General features: G+C 40.0%; 1 protein-coding gene, 1 non-coding gene and 1 pseudogene across 5 annotated transcripts in view; all 3 read left to right on the top strand.

The window, feature by feature from the left end:
- The first annotated feature begins 164 nt into the window (after positions 1-164).
- Positions 165-13,071, top strand: part of Uchl5 (ubiquitin C-terminal hydrolase L5) — a 43,631-nt gene continuing 30,724 nt past the window's right edge. Inside the window, exons 1-3 of one of the 4 annotated variants that reach the window (XM_057769937.1) lie at positions 165-403; positions 7,255-7,318; positions 8,749-8,854. In XM_057769937.1, coding sequence (XP_057625920.1) covers positions 328-403; positions 7,255-7,318; positions 8,749-8,854 — 246 coding nt within the window. In that variant the 5' untranslated portion in view covers positions 165-327. The remainder of the gene's footprint in view (positions 404-7,254; positions 7,319-8,748; positions 8,855-13,071) is intronic. The other 3 variants (XM_057769938.1, XM_057769935.1, XM_057769936.1) reach the window with 3 other exon arrangements.
- On the top strand, positions 1,826-1,957 carry LOC130875258 (small nucleolar RNA U109). Its single transcript, XR_009057192.1, has one exon. It is a non-coding gene; the product is annotated as a small nucleolar RNA U109 (small nucleolar RNA).
- On the top strand, positions 4,707-4,815 carry LOC130875276 (5S ribosomal RNA; annotated as a pseudogene).

Here is a 13,071-nt window from a genome sequence, read left to right as displayed (position 1 = left end):
CTCCGGAGTGCCAAGGGTCCCGGATGTGCCTCCCGTGGGCGCCCCGAGGCCCCGCCCCTTCTCCCGCCGGGCGATGGGCGCTCTACGGATGCTGAGAGGCGGAGGCGGCGGAGGAGGAGTTTCGACGTCTCCCGGGCGGCTAGAGCGTCTCCCCGCGCGTCCGTCGCGCGGCAGGTGACGGCGCCCGGAGCCTGTCGGGAAGTAGGCGGGGTGACGTGGGGTTGACGCTCGGCGGCGGGTTTTGCTGAGGTCCGCGGCCGGTGGCGGACTGGTGCTGGGGGCTTCGGAGAGCGCGCGGTGGAAGTGGGGCGGCGTGTGGCCGGGGCCATGACGAGCAATGCTGGGGAGTGGTGTCTCATGGAAAGCGACCCCGGGGTCTTCACCGAGCTCATTAAAGGATTCGGTGAGCACCAAGGGGACCGTCCTGGGCCGGGGGTTCCGGGAGGAGGCCCACGGTGGGCCAGGTGGTCACCTGCCGCCCCCTCCCCCGACGCCCGGCGTCGGAGAAGTGACTTGAGGGACTGGAGTCGGCGGCGAGCGTGGAAAGTAGGGCTGCCCGGGGCAGCCGCGTCTCCACCGTGATCTTGGGAGCCGCACCACGAGGGAGGGCGAGGATCCCCTCTGCCTTGGCCACGGCTGTCTTCTCCGGACTTGGAACTCGACTTGAATTGACTCGAGCGCCTTGCTTCCCTGTCTCCCTCCCTCATCATTTCCTGCGCGCTACTCTTGTCCTTTCCACTGTCCCTTGCCCGCGCGCCGAGCCTCCCTGTCCCCGGTGGGGGTCAGGTGCATCGCTCGGGCCGTCGGGGTGCGGAGCCGCCGCTCTAGGGCGTGCGTTTTTCAGGGTGGTGTCTGAGGCTCCAGCCGCCCAGGAACTCGAGATGCTAGTTTCTCGAAACAGAACTGTCACCTTTCGCGTGTGGGCACCTCTTCCGGACCTCCACGGATGCCGACTCCGCGGCCCTGCACGCTGCGTCCCCGGTTCTTTTGCTCCCTCCTTTTTGGCTTCCGGTGAAGTGAGTTTTCTCGAGGTAGTGCTTTCTCGCCTAGAGGCCACATGCTTACCTCTGAATTTCTTTCCGACTCTATTTCCTTCTGTACTAGTCAACCAATAGGACATTTTATCCTTACTTCCCTTATGTACCCAGCCTCTTTGGGCTCCCCTCCCCATTTTAATTTTTTTTTCTCAAGTATTGTTTTTAACTGTGTTGTTAAAATTTGTACCGGAGATAGAACAAACATTAATGTAGATCTTGTCTGTTGTACATGACTGAATATTTGGATTACCTAGCATATGTTCAACTGTACCTCCGGCATACAGTTAACGATTGGGAAATTTTAATGAGAATAATTGCTGCTGGGAAGTACTGAGAACTAAAACTATATTAGGTGTTCTTACATTGAGAGTATACAGAAAGTGTTTTAAGCATATAGATCATGGAAGAGCCAAGCAAAAGTAAGCTTAATCTGAATGTAGTTTATGGAACAGCTAGCCAAGTCACTAAAAGTATGGTGTAATGAATGGGCGGGAAGAGTATAGATCTTGGGTGAAAAGGAAAAATCATGCCATATTATATATCATATTGTATACATTGGGTTGCCCTGTAGTCACTAGGGACTTCAAAAAAAATTTGAAGGTCAAAAATATTAAAATAAAATTAGTTTGTGATTAAGATGGATTATGCCTACAGTATTCAGAGTTATGAAAGAATGAGATGAGAGAACCTTCTTGAAAATGGTAAGTTTGTGGGTGATTGGCTTGACATGAAGTCATGGGCTACAGAGGAAGTAAAGTTGGTATTTGCGTAATTATTTCAGTTTCAAGTTGCATGTGGAAATACCTTCTCCTCATTCTCTGGAGCAGGAATACACCCAGAACATGCTACATTAAAAAAGGAGTTCTCAGGGCTGCCAGCCTTAAGTAAAGGTTGAGCAGTAGTATATTTGTCCTACACAAACAAAAAATAATTAACAGGACTGCTGGTTTACTGAATGCAGGAAAGAAGAGATAAAGTGACTCCAATTTTAGCCTGAGTTGCTAATAAAGTGCAGTTAGGATAGGCTTGATAGGAATGAAAACTCGGTCCGTTTTGATCCTTTATTGAATTTGAACTGTTTGTAGGTTTATTGTTAAATTTTACCCTCAGAATCTTTTCAAGATAGGGTTTCTCTGTGTTAGAGCCCTAGCTCTCCCGGAACTAGCTCTGTAGACCATGCTGGCCTTGAACTCACAGAGATCCACTTCTGCCTCCCGAGTACTAGGTTTAAAGGCAAGCGCCGCCTCCTTCCTGGCTACCTTCTGAATCTTAACTTCCTTTAAAAAAGTTCACTTTAGATAGTGGCCCAAGTAAGTTTATTTTTAAATTAAAGCATGCAGTCTAGGGGTGGTGATAAAACAAGTAACCAAAAAACGGCTTGCTGCCCAAGCAAGATCACTTGAGTTCCATCCCCAAAAACGATAGTAGAAGGCGCTCACCCCTCCCAAAGTTGTCCTCAGAATTCCACACACTCATTGTGGCATAGGCACATTAGTACTCTCTCACACACATACACGATAACAAGAAATTAATATAGTCCACAGCCAGCTGTTGTTTTCAGTTTCACGTATACAGAAACCTTGGCATTTGAAAATAATTTAGGTAAAGTTAGACATTTGAGTAATAATGTGGAATGTGTTTGTACATATGAAAAATAAAGCAATAGTTTATTAATGGATTGACTGCTAATGTAGAACTTTGCAAAAAGTTAAATGAAGGTAGTTTATATCATCAAATGCTTCAAAGGAAGAAAAACCAACTTTATTCCAATTATTTCCATCTTTTTTCCTGCCCAGCTCTTGTATTTACAGTAGGGTTTGGAAGTTAATTCTTTTGAAAGTGAAACGCCTGTTTGTATTATGAATACTACTACTACAGGTTTCCTTGAAATGAACTCACTAACACTGACTAGACTAGTATCTACTCTACATACTTTTAGCTCATTGTTTTGATCCAGGTGTAGCAAGGTACTGAGGTCTTTATCTGGAGTGATTTCCTCATCTGTATCTACTGACCCGTGCCTTACTACAGATGTGAATTACTTGGGTCCAATGTGATGTTTCCTTGAGATTAGGTCTTCTGTGATCACATCGAAGGTATATTTTACTTTATTCTGAGGAAAGAGACAAGTTAATACTTGGCTTTCATACAAGAAATGTAGTTTGGGGAGGTTCATAAGCATTGCTTATATTTATTGGGATCCCCCAAACAGGATTGATTATTTAAAGGGTATCAGTCTCTGATTTAGGGCTCTTAAGTTCAGATTGCATAGTCCTTTTTTTTTTTAAAGGTTGCTTATTCATATCACCAGTCATGTGGCATACATGTATACATATATGTATACAATGATCATATGTACCATAGGTTAACTGAGAATGGGGTTGAGGAAAATTTACCAGAGTGCTTTTTGTGGGGTGTGCGGAAGCTGGAGTCATCCCTACTGCTTTTGGTAGACTTGGTGATGTTAAGAAAATGAAAAATTGTTTTGAAGCCATCTGTTGAAAGATAGCAGTTGTTTAAGGGAATAGCATTTTGGGAGAATACCACCAAATTAGTTTTTATAGGGAAGGGTGCTGTGTGTGTATTTAAGAAAATTATTGTTCTCTTTGGTTTGGAGAATCCTGATAGCCATACTCTTGGTTTGTAATTCATGAGTTTATTAAGTATGTAGCAATTTAAAGTAAGAAAATATGTAGCAAAAGATGGAAAGATAGAGCATCAAGTCAGGACCGCAGAGATAGTGCGGTGATTAAGAACACGTATGCTTATAACTGCTTGTAACTCCAGCTCCAGGGGATCCCTCTGGGTCCCAAGGACACCTGAACTCATGCATATGCAGACATACAATTAAACAATTAAAAAATAAACACTTAGGAAAAAGCATCATTCTAGGCTGCAGAGTTAAGTTGACTGAAAAGTTAAGAGCACCAATTGCTTTTCAGAGGACCTGGATTTGATTCCTAGCACCCACATGGCAGCTCATGAAACTGTAGCTCCAGTTCCAAGAGATTTGACCTCTGTAAGTACATAAATACATGTGCACATAAATACATGCAGGCAAAACACATAAAATAATAAATCCTAAATAATCCGAAACCAAAACATCCTCAAGTCTGAAAACACTGAGCATAAATCCACTGGGGAAGTCCCTTTGAGGTAGCTGATTGGGCAGAGCAGATTGTCCCCTCCGGTGAGGCTTCTGGGGAAAGAACAAATCACAGCTTTCACAACATCCAGCAGAGACTAATGGGGTAAGTTGAGGCCAATTTAATGACTTTTGCTAAGTACCTGTAATTTACGATTGTTCGTTTACTTTTGACTTGCTATATATTTAATAAAATCTCTCATTTAAAACCAAAAGTATGACTACTGTAAATCATTTTTTCTTGGCCAGGTATGGGAGGCTTATGCTGGAGAATCACAAATTCAGGGTCAACATAAGTTGATTAGTGAAAATCTAAGGAGGGTGGGGAGAAAAATGAGAATATTTTTGAAATTAGATTTGATGTTTTGTCAGGTTGTTGTGGCTCACGCCTTTAATTCCAGCACTTGGGAGACAGAAGCAGGCAGATCTCTGTGAGTTCGAGGTCAACCTTGTCTATTGAGTTAATTCCAGGACAGCTAGGGCTGTTACACAGAGAAACCCTGTTTCAAATAAACAAATAAATAGTCTATGGCCATACCACCCTGAATGTGTCCGATCTCGTAAGCTAAGCAGGGTCGGGCCTAGTTAGTACTTGGATGGGAGACCACGTGGGAATACCAGGTGCTGTAGACTTTAATAAATAAACAAACAAATAAAAAATGGAGTTTTATGTTCTATAAAACCACCTGTGTCAATATGTTAGTGCATAAATATTTCAAAATTTCTGTCATTTTAATTTTAGAACCTCTAGAAGAGTGTTCTGGTTTGGATGACAGAATATATGATCATATAGTCTAGAATTTAGTTCATTTACTCATGGAAATGTTCTCATAGACATCTGTGGTAATGATTGATCTGTCCAACCCTGAGCTTGTAGACTGTGTCCTGTGTATCCTTCATATCTAACATACGCATTCTGCACTGTCTTTGGTTTGTATGTCTTTATCTCTTGGATCGTAAGGCTTGATAAGTGTTGCAGTGGTTGATTGATGTCTGTTCTTGACAGGGCCTACTACTTGTACCTGGCACACAAAAAGGATTTGATAAATCCTAGTACTTCATTAACTACAAAAATTCTTCCCTCATCTTTGTGTGTGTGTGTGTTTAGTACACATGTGTTTTTTGGAGGCTAAAGGTTTCTTCAATTTCTCTCCAGTGTTTTGAGATAGGTTCTCTAATTGAACCTAGATCTTAACTGTTAACTAGGCCAGCTGGCCAATAAGCTCCAAAAATCTGCATGTCTCTTGCCACTCTCCTGCCTCCTAAGGGTTAGGGTTATGGTAGCCTGCTGTCTTTTACTTTTTTTTGTGGGAACTGGGAATCCAAATTAAGGCTCTTCTGTCTGTTTGCAGGGACTACACTGCTTGATTATTCTCAACTTTTTATTTAATACAGAGTAGGAGAGTTAAGTTCTTTGTGTTTGGTATTGTTTTCCTCCCTCTGTGTGTAACAGGAATACATTTTTTTTTTTAATTTTGCTTTAGACAAAACAGGTACTGGCTTTGATTTGTATATGTGCATGAGAAAAGCAAAGCTCTGATTTTTTTTTTCTTTCAAGTTTGAGCTTCAAGACAGCCAGGTGTGGTAGCTCAGACCCGTAATTCAGCACTTGAGAGAATGAAACAAGAGACAGGTGATAGGCATTTGAGCTTAAGCTTTGGTTCTGTGCTAGGGATTGAATGGAGGTACTCTAACATTGAACTAGAGAACATTCAAGTTTTCTAGGAGGCCTGAAGGCTTCTTCAGTACTCACTTGAAAATAATCAGGAGTATTACATTTCCAGACAACTGCAAGCAAATGTTTTAATTAGTTTTAATTAGTAGAAGCTCTGGTGAATTTAGGCTGACAACTTAGTATCTTGAATACTCTTCTGTGAGTCATATATACTCTATAAGTATTAGAGAATCCATCTGAAATCGTTTGCACACAAGAGACATTGGTAGGCATAGTCATTTTTATGTATTGTGATACTAGCTAACATCGAGTGGCCTACAGTGTTAGGCACTGTTTTAAATATGTTTTATTTCATTTGTGCCTCACAACAGCTGTATGAGAATGAGGATATAGAGGCAAAATGGTCATGCATAGTAAATGGTTAAGTCATGATTCAAATTTAGCAGTTGGGGCTGAGAGTTTACCACATGACTACTATGGTTCTTCTAGAATAAAGTTTCTTAATTGGGGATGACACTATTAGGTAATTCTGGAGGCCTCATTACATTGCTCAGGCTGGCCTTGAACTCTTGTATTTAAATTATACTGTGTTAGCTGTCTTTGACTTTTTTTGTTAGTTCCGAGTACTGGGAACTTTAGATGTATTATCTCACACAGCCAGATGATTTGTGTCCTGTATAATGTTTGTCATTCTGTCTTCCTACTTGAGATCGGTGGTAAGTCATCTGTACTCTCCAGACTTGTGACAATAAAAAAAAAAAAAAGGTCTCTGTAGACATTACTGTATATTCCCAGGGGAGCAAAATCACTGCAGTTGGAAACTGGTGGTCTAGAAGATTGTGCTTGGGTTAGGAAAAGAGTGATGTAGGAGAGTCTTTTGTAGAAAATACATACAAGGAATGTATCGAAAATAAAGATCAAAAGTCACAGTTGTTCTTTCACATAAGAAAGTATATGATGATTTAAGAAGGGCGTTACGGCTGAGTGTTGATGGCACACTCAGGAGTCAGAGTTGGAATGGGGCGCATCTCTGTGAGTTCAAGGCCAGGCCAGCCTGGTCTACAGAATGAGTTCCAGAACAGCCTGAGCGATTACACAGAGGAACCTTGTCTCGTAAAACCAAATAAATAAATAAATAAAAAATAAAAAAAAAAGAGAGGTAGGTAAGAAACAGAGCTGAAAATAGAGATACATTGAAGGTAGAGATCATTTAGTTGCTGCTTTCACAGTAATTCACTGGGAAGCAATGTAGGCAGCAGTGGGCACTGGCTAGGAGTGGTAGTAGCTTTACCATTTTAATTTGTCTTTGTCCTGGAATTGTCTTTCTTTTAGTTAGTGTGTTATTGGTAAAGGAGAAAATAAGTTATTTGTTTTCTAAAGAAAATAATTTATTTCAGGTTGCCGAGGAGCTCAAGTAGAAGAAATATGGAGCTTAGAGCCTGAGAGTTTTGAAAAGTTAAAGTAAGTGAAGTTTTAGTTTTGTCTCTTCATTTTACTGAATTATCCTAGACTGAGTACATTTAGTGGTTTTTTTTTTTTTTTTGATCCTAGCAAGTGATCAAGTGATGGATATGTAGATACTTCTAGGCCAGGCCAACCTGTTTGTTTGTAGAGACTATGTAATAAGATTCTGTCTTTACAAACAAACAGAAAACATTAACTGTAGCTACAAATGGAGGACCAGATAAGTTTTCATTTTGGCAGAGGTCTTTTTTTTTTTTTTTTTTATTTTTTATTTTTCGAGATAGGGTTTCTCCATAGCTTTTGATTCCTGTCCTGGAACTAGCTCTTGTAGACAAGGCTGGTCTCGAACTCACAGAGATCCGCCTGCCTGTGCCTCCCGAGTGCTGGGATTAAAGGTGTGTGCCACCACCGCCCGGCTAGGGAGAGTTCTTAGAGTCTTAGAATGGCCATAAGAAATAGACTTTTCAAGGGGAAAATGGCAGCTGGGTCTGCTGCCTCATTGTTTGTAATCTCAGTTTAGGAGGCTGCGGCAAAGGGCTGGGATGAGTTTGAGGCCAGTTTGGACTACAGAGTGAGACTTTGTTACACAAAGCCTACAAAATAAATAAAATAGAGGTGGGGGGGATGAGCACTTATAGCTACAATACTGTTTTTAGTGGTAAGAAAAAGATAAATTTCTTTCTTCTGCTTTCATCTTGCCCGTAGAAAGAGCAGTGGTTGAAGATGAAATTCATTCTGGTTATCATCAGGAAAGGTGAAGATGTATCATATGAACTGTATTTTAAAATACAGTAAAGAATTTTTTTTTTTTTTGAGAAGGAAGCTGTCAAAGATAAATCTTAATGACTTCATGTTTCTTATAAGTCTATTTAGAGTGAGTAACGTCATTATGTCTGAGATGGCAGTAGTCATTCTGACGGTAGTTTGAGGGTTATATGTAAATTCAGTAATCATGCAAAAGTGTGTACAGTCAGCTGTTTTTATATAAATACTGTATAGGAACTTTATTTGTACATACTGGAGTTTGATATAAATGAATAGCTTCCAGTTTTACTGTGTTCTTTATTTTCGATTTCCCTTGTTTATGACATGTAGTTGCTCAGGCTGGCTTCAAACTCCTGTTCTTTTTGTCTCTACCTCCCAAGTGCTGGGTTTGTGTTAGCATACTCACTCAGTTATTTTCCTGTTTTTTTAAGGTGATTTCACAAAAGAATGAATCGTCTCCAAATTTGAGAAAAAAACCTATATAATTCTGTTCTAAATGATCTAGATTTTAAACCCACATTCTAATGAGTAAATGGCTGTTTTAGTTAAAAATTTTCTGTATTCGCTTAATTTAGTTAATTTGCATTCTTTGTGAAATAGCTATGACTTAATATGTTGATCATGTGGTTTTGATGTTGCTAATTTAGTTTTTCATTTTGTAGGCCAGTTCATGGGCTAATTTTTCTTTTCAAGTGGCAGCCAGGAGAAGAACCTGCAGGCTCTGTGGTTCAGGACTCCAGACTTGAAACAATATTTTTTGCCAAACAGGTATGGTCTGTAGATTGTCTGAAAAATTGCACAAGTCAAGGGACTCTATGTATTGGTATCTAATTTAGTACTTTTCTTCTGTTGTGGGGTCCCCTTGCACATTAAAAATTTATTGCCAGAAATTACTTTTGGATTATCTCTGAGACATTTAAAAGGTGATTAATTGATTAAAATTTAACAAGATTGTTACATGTTAATATAAGTAACTTATGAACAAACTCAAGTTGTCTACCATAATAAGCACCCATTCTATAATATAATTTTATGAGGCTCAAATAACATATTTTAAATGAAAATATAACTCTACCAAACCAAAATGTGAAAGTGGTAAAAAGAAAAAAATCCATTGTTTTAAATCATCTCAAATGTGTATAATACCTGGATTAATGGCATCCATGTAGATTGTTTCCTCATTAGTCTCTTGTTGTGAGATGTTAAGCTCTTTTGGCTTTTTGAGGGACCCTCCACCTAGCTTGTGGAGGCCCAAAAATGTGAGTCTGTTTCCACCTTCTCTTGTTTAAAGTTGTTAATGAGTGTGGCTGCACACTCTTACCTAGAGTGTAGTTGCTTGGTGTTGTGGACATTGAGATGGCCATGAAGGTGGATCCACTCCACCCTGACCAAGGGTCAGAGAATTCAAGCCTACTTCTGCTTTTTCTTTTCAGTTAAGAAGTTTGACCTAGGGAGTGGCTGCCTGCAATATACTTGGTCCAGGGTGGGTTCATTGTCTAAACAACAGAATGCTTTTCTTATGAATTAGTGACTTGATGTTTCAAAGTATTGAAGCAAGTAGCTGTTCCAGTTGTCCTTTGTATCATGTTAAAGCAGTCTCTTGCCTTCTCCCCGTGTTGTATTGGGGTATAAAAGTATATGGAAAATAAAACGTGGCACTTTCAGTACTAGAACTTCCTCCCAGTACTATCCTATGCTTCTGTTTTATTACTTTCACTCTTGTCTTTGTTCTCTTTACTTATTTTTCTAATCCCTATGCTCCTACCCTGGTAAGTGAAGCTGGTCTGACACCAGCTCCCTAATAAATCACACACATGCTTATTCTTATGAATGCTTGGCCTTAGCTTGGCTTGCTTCTTGCCAGCTTTTCTTAAGTTAAATTATCCCGACCACCTTTTGCTTCTGGGCTTTTATCTTTCTCTATTTCTGTATACCTTTCTTTACTTCTTTCTCCATGGCTGGCGGTATAGCTGGGTGGCTGGCCCCTGATGTCCACCTCTCCTTGTTCCCTTGTTCCTCATTGTCCCTCCTCCCAGAATTCTCCTATTTATACTCTCTGGCTGCCAGCCCCCACCTATCATTGTTCCTGCCTTAATGTTGACTGTTCAGCTCTTTATTAGGACCATCAAGCATTTTAGACAAGCACAGTAACATAACTTCATTAAATGAATGCAGTGTAAACAAAAGTCGTGCATCTGAAAGTGATATTCCCCAACAGTTTCTTTTTGTTTGGTTTGCTTTGGTTGAAGTCAGTAAAGAAAATCTGCACTTTAATATGTGTGTAGTTAGGAGAGAAGTAATATATTTTTAGGTAACTGATGTTCTTTGACACTGTATGGAAACTCTCAAAGTGTTATTCTTAAAGTTATGTCAAATTGGGTGGTGCTGCTGCAGGCCTTTAATCTCAGAGTTTGGAGGTAGAGGCAGGTGGAACTCTGGTTGGAGGCCAGACTGGTCAGTATAATGAGTTCATGCTCATCCAAGGCTATACAGTAAGACCTTGTCTCAAGAAAAAAACCCCAAAATGTTAGTTGTTTTGTGAAATGAGCCTTTTGCTCTGTTAAATTCCTGTGGATTATTTTATCCTTTGTCATTTTTTTATTCTAGTCTTTTTTTTTTTTTTTTTGATTTTTCGAGACAGGGTTTCTCTGTGGTTTTGGAGCCTGCCCTGGAACTAGCTCTTGTAGACCAGGCTGGTCTCGAACTCACAGAGATCCGCCTGCCTCTGCCTCCCGAGTGCTGGGATTAAAGGCATGCGCCACCACCCATTTTTTTATTCTAAATGATTGTAAAACAATGTTATTTGGAAAACTCACTGTTTATATACTTCATTTAAATATTTATTTGATCGAACTGAGGATTGTAGCAAGTCACATTTGTTAAAAATCATTCTCTATATTAGAAAAATCATGTCATGAAGTTTGTAAACATAGGGTTTGTTCAGAGTTTTATAAATAAATTTATAAATAAAAATTCTAATTTTTATTTGCAAGTTCAAATTAATGATAAACACTCGTGAGATTTTCTTATAGGGTGCTATTATTTATTTTAAGAAAAAAAATTGTCAGATACTCTTGGTTGAAATCATGTTGGTTAGTCATTTATTCTTTCAAGTAAAAATGATGTTCCAGAAAAAAGGTATCAACTTAGCTTACAATTCAAACTATCACAGGGATTAAAGTTGTGTAAAAATTAGTTTAAAATTAAACTGCTTAATGCTACTGTTTGGGTTTTTAATTTTTATTTATTTTTTGAGTATCAGGAGTTATTTGTTATTATTGTTATTATTATTTTATTTTATTACTTTAAAAAATACCAATCCAAATTCCCACTTCTTCCCCACCCAACTCCCTTCCCACTCCGTCCACAATCTTCCCCCCACCCTCCTCCAATCTTTTTTTTTTTTTTTTTTTTTTTTTTTTTTTTTTTTTTTTTTTTTTTTTTTTGGTTTTTCGAGACAGGGTTTCTCTGTGGCTTTGGAGCCTGTCCTGGAACTAGCTCTTGTAGACCAGGCTGGTCTTGAACTCACAAAGATCCGCCTGCCTCTGCCTCCCAAGTGCTGGGATTAAAGGCGTGCGCCACCACCGCCCGGCCCTCCTCCAATCTTAAAGAGAGGACAAAGCACCCTGCTCTGTGGAAAGTTGAAGGCCCTCCTCGCTACATCCAGGTTGAGCAAGGTATACTTCCAAAGAGAATAGGATCCCAAAAAGCCAATACATCCAGTAGAGACAAATCCCAGTGCCATTGTCATTGGCCCCTCAGTCTCTTCCAACTGTCAACCATATTCAGAGGGACTAGTTTGATCCCATGCTCGTTCACTCCCAGTCCAGTAGGAGTTGGTGAGCTCCCATTAGCTCCGGCACACTGTCTCAGTGGGTAAACCCCTCATGGTCTTGACGTCCTTGCTCATATTCTCCCTCCTTCCACTCTTCAACTGGACCTTGGGAGCTCAGTCCAGTGCTCCAATGTGGGTCTCTGCCTCTGTTTCCATTTGTTGTTGGATGAAGGTTCTATGGTGATATTTAAGATAATCATCAGTCTGACTATAGGACAAGACCAGTTCGTGCACCCTCTCCTCTATTGCTTAGGGTCTTAGCTGGGGTCATCCTTGTGGATTCCTGGGAATTTTTCTAGAGCCAGGTTTCTTTGCTATCCCCAAAATGCCTCCCTCAATCAAGATATCTCTTTCCTTGCTCTCATATTTGTCCTTCCTCCATCTCCACTATCCATTCCCTCAAGCTCTCCCCAACCCTCCCCTTCTCCCCTTTTCTTTCCCTTCTCCCCTTCCCTCTACCCCCCCTCCCCAGCCCAATGCTCCCAGAATTTGTCAGGCGATTTTTTTTCTGCTTCCAATTTTCAGGTGGATCTATATGTGTTTTTCTTTGGGTTCACCTTATTACTTAGCTTCTAGGATCATGAACTATAGTCCTTTGTTTATGGCTAGTATCCACTAATGAGTGAGTACATACCATATTCATATTTTTGGGTCTGGGTTATCTCACTCAGAATAGTATTTTCCAATTCCATCCATTTGCATGCAAAATTCAAGATGTCATTGTTTTTTTACTGCTGAATAGTACTCTAATGTGTAGATGTGCCACACTTCCTTTATCCATTCTTCTGTTGAAGGACATCTAAGTTGTTTTTTTTAAATACACCATTACTTTTATGCCATCAGCAAATGGGAAAGCAGGGGAAAAGGTGAAAACTGCCTTAGAATTACAATAGAAGTAATTGAACTTAGAAAGGATTTTTGTTCTTCCTAGAGATTTAGCTTCACACTTTCAGAACTGCTCTTGTTTATACAGTGATCAGGAAAACGTTAAATCCACATTAGATTTCCTTCATATAACTGGCCCATTGTTTTGAAAAGTTGAAAAAGAAATAGTTTAGTTTGTTGGTTTGATCAGTGTTTGAAATCCAAGCCAAAAAATTATTTAAGTTTAAAAATTGTGATTGTTTCTGATATCCTCAAATCATGTATA

The sequence above is a fragment of the Chionomys nivalis genome, chromosome 5 (assembly GCF_950005125.1).
Source record: "Chionomys nivalis chromosome 5, mChiNiv1.1, whole genome shotgun sequence".
Taxonomy (NCBI): domain Eukaryota; kingdom Metazoa; phylum Chordata; class Mammalia; order Rodentia; family Cricetidae; genus Chionomys; species Chionomys nivalis.
The sequence above is the reverse complement of the archived record's forward strand: the minus strand, read 5'-3'. Positions and strand labels throughout refer to the sequence as shown.